The sequence below is a fragment of the Pocillopora damicornis genome, chromosome 3 (genome assembly GCF_964200805.1).
Source record: "Pocillopora damicornis chromosome 3, jaPocDami1.2, whole genome shotgun sequence".
NCBI lineage: Eukaryota > Metazoa > Cnidaria > Anthozoa > Scleractinia > Pocilloporidae > Pocillopora > Pocillopora damicornis.
This window is the reverse complement of record NC_142672.1, coordinates 5,823,018-5,839,687: the sequence shown is the minus strand read 5'-3', so window position 1 is coordinate 5,839,687 and position 16,670 is coordinate 5,823,018. Positions and strand designations below refer to the sequence as shown.

At 37.9% G+C, this 16,670-nt stretch overlaps 2 protein-coding genes and 2 pseudogenes across 3 annotated transcripts in view; 3 read left to right on the top strand and 1 right to left on the bottom strand.

The window, feature by feature from the left end:
- Positions 1–16,670, bottom strand: part of LOC113677429 (putative tRNA N6-adenosine threonylcarbamoyltransferase) — a 272,358-nt gene that overhangs the window by 96,501 nt on the left and 159,187 nt on the right. The window lies entirely within an intron of this gene.
- Positions 8–1,902, top strand: LOC149047941 (fibrinogen C domain-containing protein 1 pseudogene; annotated as a pseudogene).
- Positions 7,791–12,712, top strand: LOC149047940 (microfibril-associated glycoprotein 4-like). 2 transcript variants are annotated; one of them, XM_089199961.1, is made up of 5 exons: positions 7,791–8,009; positions 9,639–9,892; positions 10,018–10,147; positions 10,466–10,846; positions 11,323–12,712. In XM_089199961.1, the coding sequence occupies exons 1-5, from the start codon at positions 7,922–7,924 to the stop codon at positions 11,583–11,585; spliced, it is 1,116 nt and encodes a 371-aa protein (XP_089056087.1). In that variant the 5' UTR covers positions 7,791–7,921; the 3' UTR covers positions 11,586–12,712. The 2 variants fall into 2 exon arrangements, with proteins under 2 accessions (XP_089056087.1, XP_089056089.1); XM_089199963.1 differs by lacking the exon at positions 7,791–8,009 and adding an exon at positions 8,611–8,748.
- Positions 14,911–15,701, top strand: LOC149047939 (ficolin-2 pseudogene; annotated as a pseudogene).

Genomic DNA, 16,670 nt, shown 5'->3' with positions numbered 1-16,670 from the left:
AAACTTGATGGGTAGGATTGCAGAATTTGCAAAATTGGCTGATGTGGATGCTCTTCCATCGGTTTGCTTATAATTTCCTGGATTGCCCCTTCGCTTAACATCTTCAGAGATCTTTACAAATGTTTACAATCGACGGCAAATTCTTTAACTGTAATGAAGTAATAACAGAAAAAGCTTTTGAACACCTGTAAACTCCGCTTCGGAGTAAGTGATATTTTTAATGAATCTTCGGATTGTTTTCAAGTTCAAGGATTGTAAATTACAATTTTATGAAAAACGAAGGTTGTTCTATTATTTCAGTGTGAATCTTGGCACGCGTGCTAGTCGCTGGCGCCGCTTGTTGAAACTTAAACGAAAAAAAATAAACTCTTTTAAGATTATCATTGGCTTCTTTTTCACCCCACCACTATTCTTAGGAACAAAGGTCGCTATTTCGTTTGTTCATTACTCGCCAAATACTATCAAATGCACTCAAAAGCCTAAAATTGAAAAAAAGTTTACAGGAATCGACCAATCGAGCGAGCGGGCGAGCGAGTGCCATTCTCCACATCATATCTACAACTCGCTCTTGCGCATGCATGCAATTCACGAGTTAAAAAGGAAAAGCCTATTACTGTAACTTTACATGAATATAGCTGGTAGATATTAAGGAAAAAGGAAATGGTACTAGTTAATGTTCGATCAGAATTACGTTTTATCAGCCAGAGCAGTAGTCAGGAAGCAAACAAAAACCAGTCAACATCCAAACCATTTAAAGTGGGCGTTTTGTTTTATTTTGTTTTTTGTTTGTTTTTACTGATTTTCAGTCAAAAGAAACTGCTCAGAAATCTACAAGTCCGCAGGTAAACCAACTGACGGTGTGTACACCATTAAACTTGATAATTTGCTTGCCTTTGATGTATTCTGTGACCAAACAACAGCCGGTGGTGGTTGGACAGTGTTCCAGAAGAGACTGGACGGCTCGGTGAATTTCTGCCGCATTTGGAACGACTACAAACATGGCTTTGGTGACCTGAAAAGTGAGTTTTGGTTGGGACTGGACAAGATTCACCGGCTGACCTCAGATAATAACAGCATGTTGCATGTGGACTTGGAGGACTTTGAAGGGAACACAGCATATGCCGAGTATAACTTGTTTGGTGTTATGAGTGAGAAAGACAAGTACAAGCTGATCCTTGGTTCTTATTCAGGTAGAACTGTCATTTCGTCGCTTCTATTCTAGTCATTTAAGAGGGGTAGGGGGGAAGAAGAGTGCTGAGTGATGTAAATATGCTTAACATATTTTACACTGATAGCTTTGGAAGACAAAAAAAGTAATCTCATCGATATGCAATCCTGAACAGTGAATACCAGACATTGATTAGTCCAAATGTATTCGCCGGTGGATCATGCGCAGTTAACCTGACGAACTAATCCAACTATGATGAGTGTCTCGGTAAACATATTTATTGGCATTATCATATTGAGTGATTAATCTCAAGAATCTTTGACATAAATCATAGATATTAATAAAATACTTTTACTCCATTTCATCATGGTTAAATTATACTTATCTGATATTTCATGATTTCTTTTGAATTACGAACGGCTCGCTGTTGGTGAAACGTAACACTCATATTGCTGCTCGTTTTGTTAGGAACTTCGGGTGACTCTCTTGCTGTGCATCGCCGTATGCCATTCACCACTAAAGATCAAGATAATGACGATCATGGAGGTGAAAACTGTGCCAATAAGTTCAAAGGAGCCTGGTGGTACAAGAATTGTCACCAATCAAATCTCAATGGTTTATATCTTCGTGGCAATCACTCCTCCTATGCTAATGAAGCGAACTGGAAAGACTGGAAAGGATATCATTACTCCCTCAAGAGAACCGAGATGAAAATAAGACCAGTGGATTTCTGAACTGTCATGTTTATGGCACAACAGTGATACAGTACCAACTTTTTATTAACCAAAAAAACGAGTGTCTCGATCAAGTCTATTCAGCATGTAATAATTACTCTTAAATTGGAGCTTAGCGAAATATTGTTCAGGTTTTTCTTGCTTCTTTGTGCGTGTTTTTCAAAATAGGAATAGTTGATTCTGTAGAATGGGCCAGTTAACCGATAATAATAATCATCATAATAGCAATAATAACTTAATCTATATAGCAGTAGATGCAAAAAGCTCCTGATCATAGTTGTAAATTGACAGTTCATCATCAGTAGCTGTGGAAAAATGCGTCTTTAATTTGTTCTCAAAAAACAGAAACTAATGGACTCAATTTAAGGTTTATGGGTGAGACATTCTATAGCCTGGGGGCAGCGGCTGAATAGACCCTGCCTTCATAAAAGTTTAGGCGGGTCTGAGGTATTCACAAGAGTTATCCTCGAATCTAAATGGCTTGTATCATCATAGCCATCAGGCGTCCTACGCTCCTTCTATCTCGGTTCTACAAGTTTTGATTCTTTACAATTTTGACTCGTATTTTCAGTTGACGGAACGCAAAGCAATCACACAGCCTTCGTTTTTTTAAAGTCAAGATCAGAAGAATAAACCCAGTCGCTAATTCAGTTCTAGTTCCCTTTGATTTCTATAACGAAACTCCAAACAATTACTCAATAATTTGAATCTAAAGAACGCTATCAGAAAAACAAATATTTCAAGCTCTAGTGTACACTGGAATGCAGCACTGTAATGTCGATGATTCTAAAATGCTTCATATGTTGCTTTTATTTGAATTTTCTTAGCTTTTGTTAAAGTAAATACCTTGCACTGCTATTGATAAACATATTGCAATTTTAATCATAAGAACACATTGTCACGCACAAGGTCCATTTTGCAGATATGGCTAATCAGGTGATTGTGTTACAAAGTGAGTTTGTAGAAATAACAAATGTAAGGATGAGTAGGTGAAATATGTTTTGTTTTATTCTAGCCTCGGAGCCACTTTAGAATTTTGATGTATCGAAAGTGGCCTATTGGATCGATTGTGATCTTTGCAGGCTGAAAGAGGACTCCTTACAGCTTTAGTTACTTATAAATGATTAAAATCTATGATACATAAAAGTTTTCTGTTTTTCACAATTTCAATGCGATGGGGAACGAAATCAAGAAACGGAGACCTTTCCTTCAGCTCGTTCTGCGGCTATGGCGTCCAACTCGTGTAAAGTTTTGAATTTAAACGTGAGTTTGTCCACATCTTTAGGTGCACGTCCCAAGTACCGAGGAATCTGCAGGTAGGTTTCCACCATCCACGCTCTGAAATTCATGTCTCTGGTGAAAGCAAGAAATTTGTTAGTGGCAGGCTCAAACGATTCACCTTCGTTTCACCCTTTACACCCTAACATCAGGATGCATATTCTCCATACTGTTCTCTATACATTTTCTCAGCTGATGACAGAGAGAATTTGTCTAACGATCAAGAGCTTCTTCATTTGTTGGTCATTTCTTTTTTTCTCATGACCTTAATGTTTGATTCAGGGGTAACAATGTAAGGAGAAATTAAGTGGTAGTCATTCTTAAGGGTCAGCACGGATTCAATGAAAGCCGATTACCGGCGGTGTCTCTCAGGATGTAAGACCTCTTACCGCCGTCTGTTTAGCCTACGAGCTGGCTCTTGTGTTTGGGTTTGTATAAAATAGGATGCCAGTCGTAAAAAGTATGGTCAGAAGTGATGTGGGAGTATCATCCGATAATTGAAAGTATAATAACCGGAAGTAGAGTTGTAACAGAGAACCGGAAGTCAGAACACTTTAAGGACAGTTAAGGTTGAAATATCGTTCGAACTGGCGGGCTCCCCACGCAATAAAACTCGTTCTGAGAAGCACAAAAATTCTACATGGAATATATGATGAGAACGACAAGAAATCTTATCTCAGGCGATGGCACTGAGAAGAACTTCTCACTTATTTGGAAAACAGAATTACCCTATTCTGACGTCGAAGACGTACGATTCAAAGATGGTCCCTACCTTTGACCATAGACTACTGTGCTTTATGTGGCCTCCCCTAGACCCGCCCCCGTGTTATTTTATGTATATTTTTGGGTCATATCGGTCGTTCGTTTTGGTCGCTAGGTTCGTTTTGTTTCGATCGTTTTGCTTTGGTCATTTCGGTGGTTTCGCATGTTTCGTTTCGTTTTGCTGTATCATTTCTTCATCCTGGTTGCCTGAGAGAAAGCCACTCGCTAAAAAAGCAGAAGATTCTAGGCAAACACGATCTTAAACTAGAAATATTTATGTTTTCTATTGTCAATTCTACTGCGTTTGTGTTCCAACAATTATCATTCACATCTAATCATTTGCGGCTTTTTTATAGAATTTGACTTTCCGGCACTTTTCAAAAACCTTGTACTGAATTATCAAAAATATAAAAAACCAAAACCATGAACTCGAGGTCCTTTTTGTAAACCACTTTTTAGTGAAAAAGTTTCCTCATTAAAGATTGTCATTATTTATTATTATTATTATAACTGATGAATACCTACAATTGGAACGTATGATTAGGAAGAAAAACTAAAGCGCGTCCGTCTTATCGCTTATTAAACATGTTTTGTTTTGTAACCATGATTACAGCACTTAAAATAGTTTTATTAACGATGGCACGACACCACTTTTTTAGCGATTGATATTCTCTGGGGTATTTAAGACCCTCACTTTAATCTAATAGAAAAAGAAAGACCCCTTATACGGTATTTTCGTGGTTTAAATGTTTGGAACAATGACCGTATCCTTTGACGGCCGTTTGAAGATTTTTCCGACGGCCTTAACATTCTGCTTGTTTTTGAGATACAACTAATTAGTAAATAAACCTATTCGGGCGGCGGGTAAATCGGCTGATAATGTCCACGGCTGAGATATTGTCCAAAAATTTTAAAAAATATTTGGCCAAGTAGCAAAGCTTCGAGGGAAAATGTGACGTTTTTATGACAGTCTTTCAGCCAAGGACATTATCAGCCGAAATACCAGCAAGCCAGAAAGGGGTTTATCTATTTTAAAAACGTACCTTCCTCTTAATTCTCATATCACGCGAGACCGCTCGTAAAAAACGAGTGCTTATCTGATGCGGATGCGCAGTTGCGACCAGCTTTTTAATATTTTACTAGACTCTACAAAAAGAGTGTTTTTTGTAAAGTAACCAGTATATGGGCGCGATTAATGGTTGATTATAACGTCCTAGGCTTGTTTCAAATTTCCCTCGAGACTTTGTCTCACTGTGTTTGGGTTCCTACAATTATTGATGTCATCTCATCATTTGTAGCTTTGTTTGCAGGACTCTTATTGAGGTATTTCATTGAGTATTATACTTCTACAATGTTATTTAGAGAAAACCAGTCACCCACAGTTAACACAAAAGCAGTGATCTGATGACTACAAATAAGTAGAACAGCTGAACAGGAAGGCCTGTGGCGTTTATGTTCACCACTCTTAACATACCCAAACACAATATCAAGTACAACAAACATTTTGTCAGTCAGAAGGTAAGAAATATATTTGTAAGCTACTTTCCATTTTTTGCACGAGGGTCAACGTATTCACAGGAATTATGTCGAGCGACGATGAAAATGATGTTATTAATAAAGCTCTGTTGAGGGGCGTTAGAAATGGTAGCCTTAGAAACCCTTTATGGAGATCATTTGCATTGTCAACTCAGTTATCAGAACTAAGTTACCTTGTGGTCAATAACAACCTCTTTTAACAAGAGTACCCTAGTGCAAATAAGGTTTTCGCGCACGATGAGAAGTACAGTATCGTACAACGCTTACTTGTAACAGTATATCACATTCTCTGTAACACTGTATATTTTATCATTAAGCAGGCCTATGGCTTCCTGGGTGAAAAAAAAGAAACCTCAAAGTCGTCATGTACCCCTTGCATTTCATCGCCATTTTTTCCAAGTTTCTGGGCACTTTCTAGTAAGATCAGTTTTTTCAGCGGACAGATATTGAGTCGAAATGTTTAGTTTGTGGTGATATCGTTTATAATTTCGGCATGTACCAAGACCCGAAACAGCAAAACGAAACGACCAAAACGAATCAAGTGAAACGACTGAAGCGAAACGACCCAGAAAATGTAGATTTCACTTCAGATAATCTCTCGCATATATTGCTTTTAAATATTATGGCCGTCTCACGAGACTTTATTTTTTCTCCACCACACGAGCAGCTGAAACTTAAATTTGACACTCATATGCAGTTTTCAGGACGAAACACCAGCCAAATTGAATACCAAACCGTAAGGAGAGGAAGAAACAGATAACGGTTCCATTGAGAACATCTATGTACGTGAGTTTTTTAGTGAGGAAAATGCGACACGTTGTGTAGTTCTAAAAATTCCGACATATTTTCATAAATTTTTAACTTGAAAAACGTAGACCTGTCATGACCTGTCATAACACATATCACCAAGGAAAATAGGACCACGTTGTGTAATTCTAAAACTTCTTACATGTCCCGCTGAAAGTGCCTTGACCAAATAATTTGCAGCTTTGTTTAAGAGTTAGACTTGCGATATATGTATTTCGGAACATACTACTAGATTTTCATAGAAATATTTCATTGACTGTCATATCCAGTGGTACTAAGATGAGACTCCGCAGTCATTTAGATTGAAACGCAAAAGCTTTGACCTGATGATTAACAGAAATTAGAACAGCAGGTAATTTAGTGTTAACAACTGGGTTGAAAACGTAAATTAGCCACTGTAAAGGGTAAAAAAGCTGACGTTTCGAGCGTTAGCCCTTCGTCAATCGTTCTGACTCTATACTCTCCCACCGACGCAGCACCACAGTTTCTTTAGAAACTTACCCCTTTAGAAATTAGAGCAGCTGAACAGGAAGAAGGACTGTGGCGTATAAAACAGCGGTTTTGTTTTGTAACCATAGTTACAGAAGTTCAAACAGTTCTATAAATTGAAGAAAAGCACGACACCATAAAGTTTTCATTATTGAGTGATCCTCAAGAACAAAACCAAGTACAAAAAACACTTTTTCGCTCAGAAGGTAAGAGATCTGTGGGTTACTCATCTATATTTCTTAGACCAAGCCTTTCTTGCTCAGACTAATTGCGTTGATTGCAGAAATGATCAAGAAAAATTTTGAGTAAATTTCTGTCAATTCAGCGACACGATATTTTACATTCTGTCACACCCTTCTGGTCAAAGTTGTTACAAATTTGAAAGTTTTTAGGTTGAAGTTCTCAAATATCATCCGAAAGTCATAGAATGCGTGCGACCTGTCTAAGATAATGATGTTTGGGTGATGTTTAATGCTAACTACCCTGTTCAACTACCATGAGCAAAACGAAACATTAAAAACTTAGGCCTTTGTACTTTACATACATTTATTGCATTGTTCAATTTAAAGTTGCTACAAAATTTATCTTCATGTTAATAATGTGCAATGCTGTTCTATCGTAGTGAAGAACATTTTGAGATAAAAAAGGATAAATTGTTAACATTTTGTATTTCAGAAGTGATCTGACATCTTTGCCGGCAGCAAGTCAAATCAAAAATTTGTTTCTTGCTCTTAATTTGATTGCCGCAAGTTACAAGGATAAATTGTTAACATTTTGTATTTCAGAAGTGATCTGACATCTTTGTCGGTAGCAAGTCTGCAAAAATTCATTTCTTGCTCTTAACTTAACTGCCGCAAGCTCAAAGTTAAACAGGCTGAAAATAAACATATTGATAAACTCCTGTCACCTCCGATAAGGGTGATGTTCTCTATTTCGTTCTTCTTCGAAGCTTTATAAAATATTATGACTTATCAAAATAAGATGAAATTTACAAGATAGAGTAAGAATTTAAAAATACTCCAGTGCAGACAGCTGCCTAACATTTGTCAACATTCAAATTTACAGGAAAACAGGAAGTTTTATATTTTGGAACGCTCATGCACTATCATACTGATTACCTTGAATTTACAGTTATTTATTTATAGCGATGCAGTTCAAGTTTTCTCTTCAAGCGATCATTAGTATTCTCTATATCTTCCTTGGAATTATTCTCCCATTATGCTTCTGTTGCACTGGTGAGTATAAATCCCTTTTTAAATTTTTTGTGTTTCCTCTTTTTGGTGTCGTTTCCTCAAAACAATTACACGAACTACATATGCTACCTGCTGATCAAAGTAAATAACCATAAAGTAGACAATCCGCTTTATCTAACTCAAAATTTCTTCTATTTAACAAATACAGAAGCCTTGACTGTGCCCTGTTCTGTTGTAAAGCACACACGAAGCGGTTCGAACACGAAAAAGAAGTGTAGGGAGAAACACGAGACGTAGTACAATAAGCCGATCAGAATCGTTGTTATAACAGTTCAAATATCTGATTGGCTGTACAAGACTAAAGCTGTCAGAAATGTCAAACCATCAAAGTTCACATTCTGCTATTGTTTACAAACTTAAATAGTTTGGCAGGTCGAATCTCACACTTTTGCCAGAATTTTTTTAGTCTCTAAGTGGAGGTGAAATGTTCCGTGAAATCCTGCTGAATTGTGGCTCACAAAAACACGCACGTTTTTTCACATGATAAATAGTAAACAAACTGCTCAAGGCGAATTTTATGAATGAACGAGAGACGAATTCACCGGAACTGGAAGATTGCTCGAGATGATCGACTGAGCCGCAAAACTCGGTTGCAGTGACTGATGTGGCCTTCACCACTCAACACATCGGAAAGGACGTCAGAGCAAGCTCACTGTTAACGCGAAGGGCGGTCGATGTGATTTCTGAGGCTTGCTTCACTGGCGATCTCCGAGCTAGCCACGTTAGTGCAGTCGCTCGCTCGCAGTCGCTCTGACACCGTCATGATTAGTATGAATTATAACAGTTATGCCACTTTGGCTATATTTTTTATCATTCCTGTTTTGTTCTGTTTTGCTTTTAAACTCGAACTTTATATACTATACGAGTGTTAGCTGTGTTTGTTTTTATTACTATTCGCTTGCAATCTAACTAAGCGTGAAAACCTTCAAAACTCGGACTGTTCATTTCGTTTTCACTTTGAGGATTTTCGTCTCTGCTCACGTTATAATAACGTCAATTACGGCGCCTAACATGTTTATAAACCTTTGTTTAGTTTGTTTGTTCTGTTGCTACATGCCGGCTCGCTTGTTTCGAAATATCACTTTCAATTAACAAAAAAAAAGGCTAAAGAAAAGTCCTGGAAAAGGTCGGACATTGTCCAATTTGGCAGATGGTGCGACAGCTTAAGCTCAGCTCTATGCTCTATACTCTCATAGAGCACACTCTTTTAACCAATGACAGCGCGCGTTATATCCGAACTTTATTTTAATATAGAATAGAGATACAAAAAAAGTAAAATTTTTAAAAAAAGCTCTAATGATGAATTAAAACAAACAATTCACAGATATAGTGGTGCGTTAATGAACGCTATGAAATTATTCTTCATATTTTTTTTAACATTTTCTTTCCGCTCATGAATTCACAATCAAAGATTAATTTTTGGTAATGAAAGCCTCCCAGTTACGTTGAATTTTCAAGAGATGAGAATCACTTTTAGTGAAAATTCGTCAGGGTTCTCCTGCTGTAAAGTTTTGAAATAAAGTTGTTTAATGTGCCTTTTTCATCGATGAAAATAAGAAATTATCTGGAGTGAGTGGAAACTAAATGATGTATTTGTTTTGCCTACCACAGACGACGATAGTCGACACATCAAATTCAAGGACCCAATACCGAACATGGCCATGAAAAGTCATGTAATCAAAATTGCAGGGGTGCCAAACGAAGGGAGCTGCAAAGTAATGTGTTTGATGGAGCCTAATTGTGTGTCCATCAATGTTGGACCTGTTGTAGGAGGAAACCAAAAATGCGAGTTGAATAACGCCACGGAGGAAAATGCTCCATTTCTTCTCGTGAACAATCTGAGTTACACATATCTTGCAATCGAGGTAACATTTCACATTCTTACGAATTTTAGGTGGTAGCAGAGATTGGTTCATTTTCTTAGGCTAAAGTGATCTTATTCTTGACATAAGGAAGATCTGCACCATAGTTTACCTTGTTTTGTCGACAGAATCCATGCAGCAGCAGCCCATGCTTAAACAGTGGCACCTGTCAAGCTGGATTCACCTACAAAGGTTTTCGTTGTGTCTGTCGGGAAAGATTCACTGGAGAAACCTACCAACCTGTCAAAAAAGTTGAAGGTGAAATGGCTGGATTGTGTGGGCTAGTCTCTCGTTTAGTACGCGAGGAGTTACTCACTTGAGCCTCAAACTTGACTTCAAGAACAAAATATTAACCTCTGAAGTAAAGCTAAAAAAGAAAATCCTATTATTGTAACTTTACATGAATATAGCTGGTAGATATTAAGGAAAAAGAAATGGTACTAGTTAATGTACAGAATTAAGTTTTATCAGTCAGAGCAACAGTCAGGAAAGCAACAAAAAGCACTCAACATCTAATCAATTTGAAGTGGGCGTTTTGTTTGTTTTTTTTGTTTATTTCTATTTTTTGATTTTTAGTCAGAAGGAACTGCGCAGAAATCTACAAATCGGGTAAACGAATTGACGGCGTGTACACCATCAAACCTGATAATTTGCCTGCCTTTGATGTATTCTGTGACCAAACAGCAGCCGGTGGTGATTGGACAGTGTTCCAGAAAAGACTGAACGGCTCGGTTTATTTCTACCGCTACTGGAATGACTACAAACATGGTTTTGGTGACCTGAAAAGTGAATTTTGGTTGGGACTGGACAAGATTCACCGGCTGACCTCAGATAATAACAGCATGCTACGTGTGGACTTGGAAGGCTTTGAAGGGAACACTCGATATGCTGAGTATAACATGTTTGGTGTTATGAGTGAGAAAGACAAGTACAAGCTGCTCCTTGGTTCTTATTCAGGTAGAACTGTCATTCCGTCGCTTCTATTCTAGTCATTCTAAGAGGGAGAAGGGGGGGGGGGGTGGGGGGAGAGGGAGGAGAGTGCTGAGTAATGTAAATATGCTTAGCGTATTTTAAATCAATAGTTTTGGAGAACAAAAGAGTGCGTAAGCTCAGCTCATCGATGTGCGATCCTGGACAGGGTAAACCGGACGTTGATAAGTCCAAAGGTATTCGCCGGTGGATCATGCGCAGTTAACCTGACGGACTAGTTTAACTCTGATGAATGCCTCGGCAAACATATTTATTAGCATTATCACAGTTAGCGATTCAATCCCTAGAATCTTCGACATGAATCATAGATATTACTAAGAATACTTTTACTCCATTTTGTTATTGTTGAATTATACTTATTTGATATTTCAAGATTTCTTTTGAATTACGAACTGCTCATTGTTGGTCAAACGTATTACTCATAAAGCGGCTTGTTTTGTCAGGAAATTCTGGTGACTCTCTTGCTTATCATCACGGTTTGCCATTCACCACTAGAGATCAAGATAATGATCTTTTACTGGCCAACTGCGCCATTAAGTACAAAGGAGCCTGGTGGTACAAGCGGTGTCTTTATTCAAATCTCAATGGTCTATATCTTCGTGGGAATCACTCCTCCTTTGCTGATGGTGTGAACTGGTTTTACTGGAAAGGATATAAATACTCTCTAAAAAAAAGCGAGATGAAAATAAGACCAGTGGATTTCTGAACCGTCATGTTTATGGCACAACAATGATACTGTATCAAAAAGAAAAAAACACCAGTATCTCGGTCAAGTCTATTCAGCACGCAATAATTACTCTTAAATTGGAACTTAGCGAAATGTTTTTCAGATTTTTCTTGCTTCTTTGTGCGTGTTTTTCAAAATAGGAATAGCTGATTCTGTAGAATCGGCCAGTTAACCGATAATAATAACAATCATGATAGTAATAATGACTGAATCTATATAGCAGTACATACAAAAAGCTCCTTATCATAGTTGGAAATCGACAGTTAATCATGAGTAGCTCTGAAAGAATGCGTCTTTAATCTTTTCTCAAAAACCAGAAAGTAATGGACTGAACTTAAGGTTTATAAGTGAGATATTCTACAGCCTGGGAGCAGCGGCTGAAAAGACCCTGTCTCCCTAGGTGGGTCTGAGGTATTTACAAGAATTATGCCCGAATCTCAATGGCTTGTATCACAATGGCCATCACGCCTCCTATGCTATTCTTATCTCGGTTATATAAGTTTTGATTCTTTAAATTTTGACTCGTATTTTAACTTGACGAAACACAAAGCGATCACGCAGCCATCAGTTTTTCTAAGTCAAAATCAGTAGAGTAAACCCAGTCGCTAATTCAGTTCTAGTCCCCTTCGATTTCTAAAATGAAACTCTAAACAATAACCCAATGTTTTGACTCTAAAGAACGCTATCAGAAAAACATACGTTTCAAGTTCTAGTGTACACTGTAATGCGGTAACGTAATATCGATGATTCTAGAATGCTTCATATATTGCTTTTATTTGTATTTTCTTAGCTTTTGTTAAAGTAAATACCTTGCACTGTTATTGATAATTATATTGCACTTTTAATCATAAGAACACATTGTCACGCCCAAGGTCCATTTTGTAGATATGGCTTTCCAGGTGATTATGTTACAAAGTGAGTTTGTAGAAATAACAAATGTAAGGATGAGTTGGTGAATATGTTTTGATTTATTCCCCCTAGCCTCGGAGCCATTTTAGAATTTTGATATATCGAAAGTGGCCCATTGGATCGCTTGGATCGTTGGTTTGCAGGCTGAAGGAGGACTCCTTAAAGCTTTATTTACTTATAAATGATTAAAATCTATGATACATAAAAGTTTTCGGTTTTTCACAATTTCGATGCGATGGGGAAACGAAATCAAGAAACCTAGACCGTTCTTTTGGCTCGCTCTACGGCTATGGCGCCCAACTCGTGTAAAGTTTTTAACTTAGACGTGAGTTAGTCCATATCTTTAGGTGCACGCCCCAGGTACTGGGGAATCTGCGGGAAGGTTTCCACCATCCACGCTCTGAAATTCATGTCTCTGGTGAAAACAACTTGAAATTTTTTAGTGGTAGGCTCAAACGATTCACCTTCGTCTCACCCTTTACACCCTAACATCAGGATGGATATTCTCTATACTGCTCTCTAAATATTTCCTGAGCTGATGACAGGGAGAATTTGCTTAACAATCAAGAGTTTCTTCAGTTGGTGGTCATTTCCTTTTATAACATGGCTAGTAAATTTGTGTAATCAAATTCAATTGCGTGAGCATGCTTCATTTAACAAATAGAGAAGCCTTGAATGTGCTCTGTTCTGTTATAAAGCACGCAGGAAGCGGCTAGAGCACGAAAGAAGTGTAGGGAGAAACACGAGACGTAGTCGAGTGTTTCTCCGCACTTCTTGAGTGCTTTAGCCGCTTCCTGCGTGCTTTATAACGGAACAGAGCACAGTCAAGGCTTCTCTATTTGTTTTATAATAAAGAATCCACTAAATTCCCCGAGCATTACTTTCAATTTTCAAAACAAACTTTATTTCCAAAGCGAACAACAGTGTCGTCAGCATGCTCTATACTCTCATAAAGCACGCTATAATAAGCCAATCAGAATCCCTAGATTCAAGAAGAGCGGAGAAACACTCGACTACGTCTCGTGTTTCTCGCTACACTTCGTTCGTGCTCTAGCCGCTTCCTGCGTGCTTTATAACAGAACAGAGCACAGTCAAGGCTTCTCTATTTGTTTTATAATAAAGAATCCACTAAATTCCCCGAGCATTACTTTCAATTTTCAAAACAAACTTTATTTCCAAAGCGAACAACAGTGTCGTCAGCATGCTCTATACTCTCATAAAGCACGCTACAATAAGCCAATCAGAATCCCTGTTAGAATGGTTCAAATAATCTGATTGGCTGTACAAGACTAAAGCTGTCAAAAATGTCAAACCATCAAACTTAAAAAACCATCATAGTTCACCTTCTGCGATAGTTTACAAACTGTCGGTCTAAAATTTCATGTTTTCATGAATTTTAATTTGAAAGACATTAAAACTGGTCATAACACTTTGATTATCTCCACTGGATTTTCATTGATCAAGTATTTTATTGACGTTTAAATAGCACTTTAATTTACACTTCAGAGTTAATTCTCTGTTTCACCCTTTGTGTTCCCAGTGCTACGCGGCACAACATTCATATGTACCCTTACTTTCTCCTCGCCGCGATTCACCATCCTAAATCGTCCCCGACTTTCTCTGTGCGACCTCGTAGCTCAGTCGGCAGAGTAACGGTAGATCTAATCCGGAGGTCGTGGGTTCGATTCCCACCTAGGTCAAAAGATTTTTTTCTTTGCCTCGTGTGGTTCCCTGTTTCCCTTTATTAGGGCTAACGCCCTGTGGGTTATTCATGGGTTTAAATAGCACTTTAATTTACACTTCAGAGTTAATTCTCTGTTTCACCATTTATTTTATTGACGTTCATCTTTAGTGGTACCAAGATGAGATCAGTCATCTAAATTCAAACACAAAAGCTATGATCTGATGACTAAGAATAATTAAAACAGCTAGCTGGACAGGGAGAACGACTGTGGCGTATAAAACAGTGGTTTTGTTTTGTAACCAGAGTTACAGAAGTTCAAACAGTTCTCTAAAGGAAGGCATAACACTATAAAGTCAGTTCACTGGAGTCCAGCGCAGTGACTTGATGAGGCCACTGTGTCTCCATTGCTTTTGATCCAGAGTCCAGGGTAAAAATAATTTATGCCACTGTGTCTCTTACCGATTGTTTAAGATAAATACCAAAATCTTCTTTTTCCTCATTACCTACCTCCTTACTATATTTACCTATTAAGTTTAAAGGAGACTTACCTTAGTTTAGTAGCAGTGACCTTGAATTCAATGATTACTGTTGCAGATGGTAAACCGTGCTTTGCTGCAGCTTCCATAAGTAGCTTTTGGCTATGGTGACTTGAAAAGTGAATTTTGGCTGAGACTGGACAAGAATCACCGAGTGATCTCAGAAAGTAAGAACATGCTGCGTGTGGATTTGGAAGACTTTGAAGAGAACACAGCTTATGCTGAGTATAACACGTTTGATGTCAAGAGTGAGAATGACAAGTGGAGGCTGATTCGTGATTCCTACTCAGGTATAACGGTTTTTTCCATTTTATTATTACGGGGAAGGAGAGCGTAAATTAAAGTAAAAAAGCTTCAATTCTTTTACAGCAATAGGTTCCAAAGATGGAATAAAAGTGATAAGGTAAGCCTACCGAAATACAATAATCTTAGACAGCACAGACTAGACATTGATTAAATCTGAAAGTGTTCGCCGACGGATCTTGTCCTATTAGCCCGACGGAACAATTCAAGTGTGATAAATATCTCGGCAAATTATTTATTTATTAACAATATCAAGCTAATGATCTTATTTCACAGGGACGTTTGATAAGGGTTATGTAAATTCTTATTTTATTTGCTTTTTATTACCGTTAATGCCAAATTTGTTCTTTAGGAAACACTAGTTCCCCTCTCCCTCATGATTGGCCAGCCACCACTAGAAATCACGATAATGATCATCACAGTAACCGCAACTGCGCCATTGCATTCAAAGGAGCCTGGTGGTACAGCACGTGTCATGCGTCAAATCTAAATGGATGGTATCGTCGTGGCAATTACTCCTCCTATGCTGATGGTGTAAACTGGAAAGGCTGGAAAGATTATCGTTACTCCCTCAAGAGAGAGAACGAAAATAAGATCAGTGGATTTCCGAACTGTCATATTTATGTCATAATTATTATTAAGTACCTACTTAGCAAAAACTAATGACTTGATCAAGCTTGTTAAGCGCTAAAATAAACATTGATGGGTTTGCCGGCTTAGTGAACGTTCGTTGAACTTTCTATGGCTGTGTAGATCGTTCTCTTTTTGTTTCGATGGGATTTTTATCTTGTAGATTTTTTTATATTGAGGAATGGATTAATCCTCCTTGCTATAAGCCCCAAAAAATAAAATTTTAGTCTCTAAAAGGTTTGTTTCATATTTTCACCAGCTTCACGAAACACTGAACGATTTAGTTAGTACACAGCTGTTATTCTTTGAAGAAGAGTAAGGGCTCGTCATCATTTATCACGGAAGGGGGGATCGAAGGATTTTTGAATTTGTCTATCCCCCCCTAAGGCTCTGTAGCATTCGAACAATTTCGCTCACTTGCAATCAATGTTCTGTAATTTCCGCTTATTATATGATTACCTACGATTACGTATCACTCTGTTATTCATGAATACTCAACGTCACTTTCGTAGACAAAAGGGCCCATATAGTGCATTATGCTACATTACTTCGTTAAAATACAAAATGTAAAAATGAGTATATTCGAACAGAAGATAATCAAAAGGCATTCTTATTTTGTTTCTCTCAAATCTGTCTTTAAAGATGCAACTATATGTAGCTTATTGGACATTACATATTTCACTCAAATAATTGCTCACGCACTGTGATCGATTTTGATCGCCCAATTACCAAGCTAAGGGACCGGTCATTATTTATCGCCTGGGGGGGGTCGGAGTATTTAGGGGGGGATCACATGGTTTTTTGAAGACCTTTAGGGGGGATCAGCCGTAATTGACAAGCATAATGGGGGGGATCAGACCAAAAAAAAAGGAATTTTAGGTCGCATCAGAACGAAACAAAGAGCAAGCGCCCGGTGCAGCATACTTCCGAAAGATCGAATCGTTTATGGAAGACCACTATATTTGTGGAGAACTTTTTATGGAATTCTGTCGTGATGCCTGT

Excerpts from the sequence above, each read along its gene's own strand:
- LOC149047940 (XM_089199961.1), top strand. The coding sequence starts at position 7,922 with ATGCAGTTCAAGTTTTCTCTTCAAGCGATCATTAGTATTCTCTATATC. Across the intron at positions 9,893-10,017 it reads ACACATATCTTGCAATCGAG|AATCCATGCAGCAGCAGCCC; the intron begins GTAACATTTCAC and ends TTTTGTCGACAG. Across the intron at positions 10,847-11,322 it reads GCTCCTTGGTTCTTATTCAG|GAAATTCTGGTGACTCTCTT; the intron begins GTAGAACTGTCA and ends TTGTTTTGTCAG.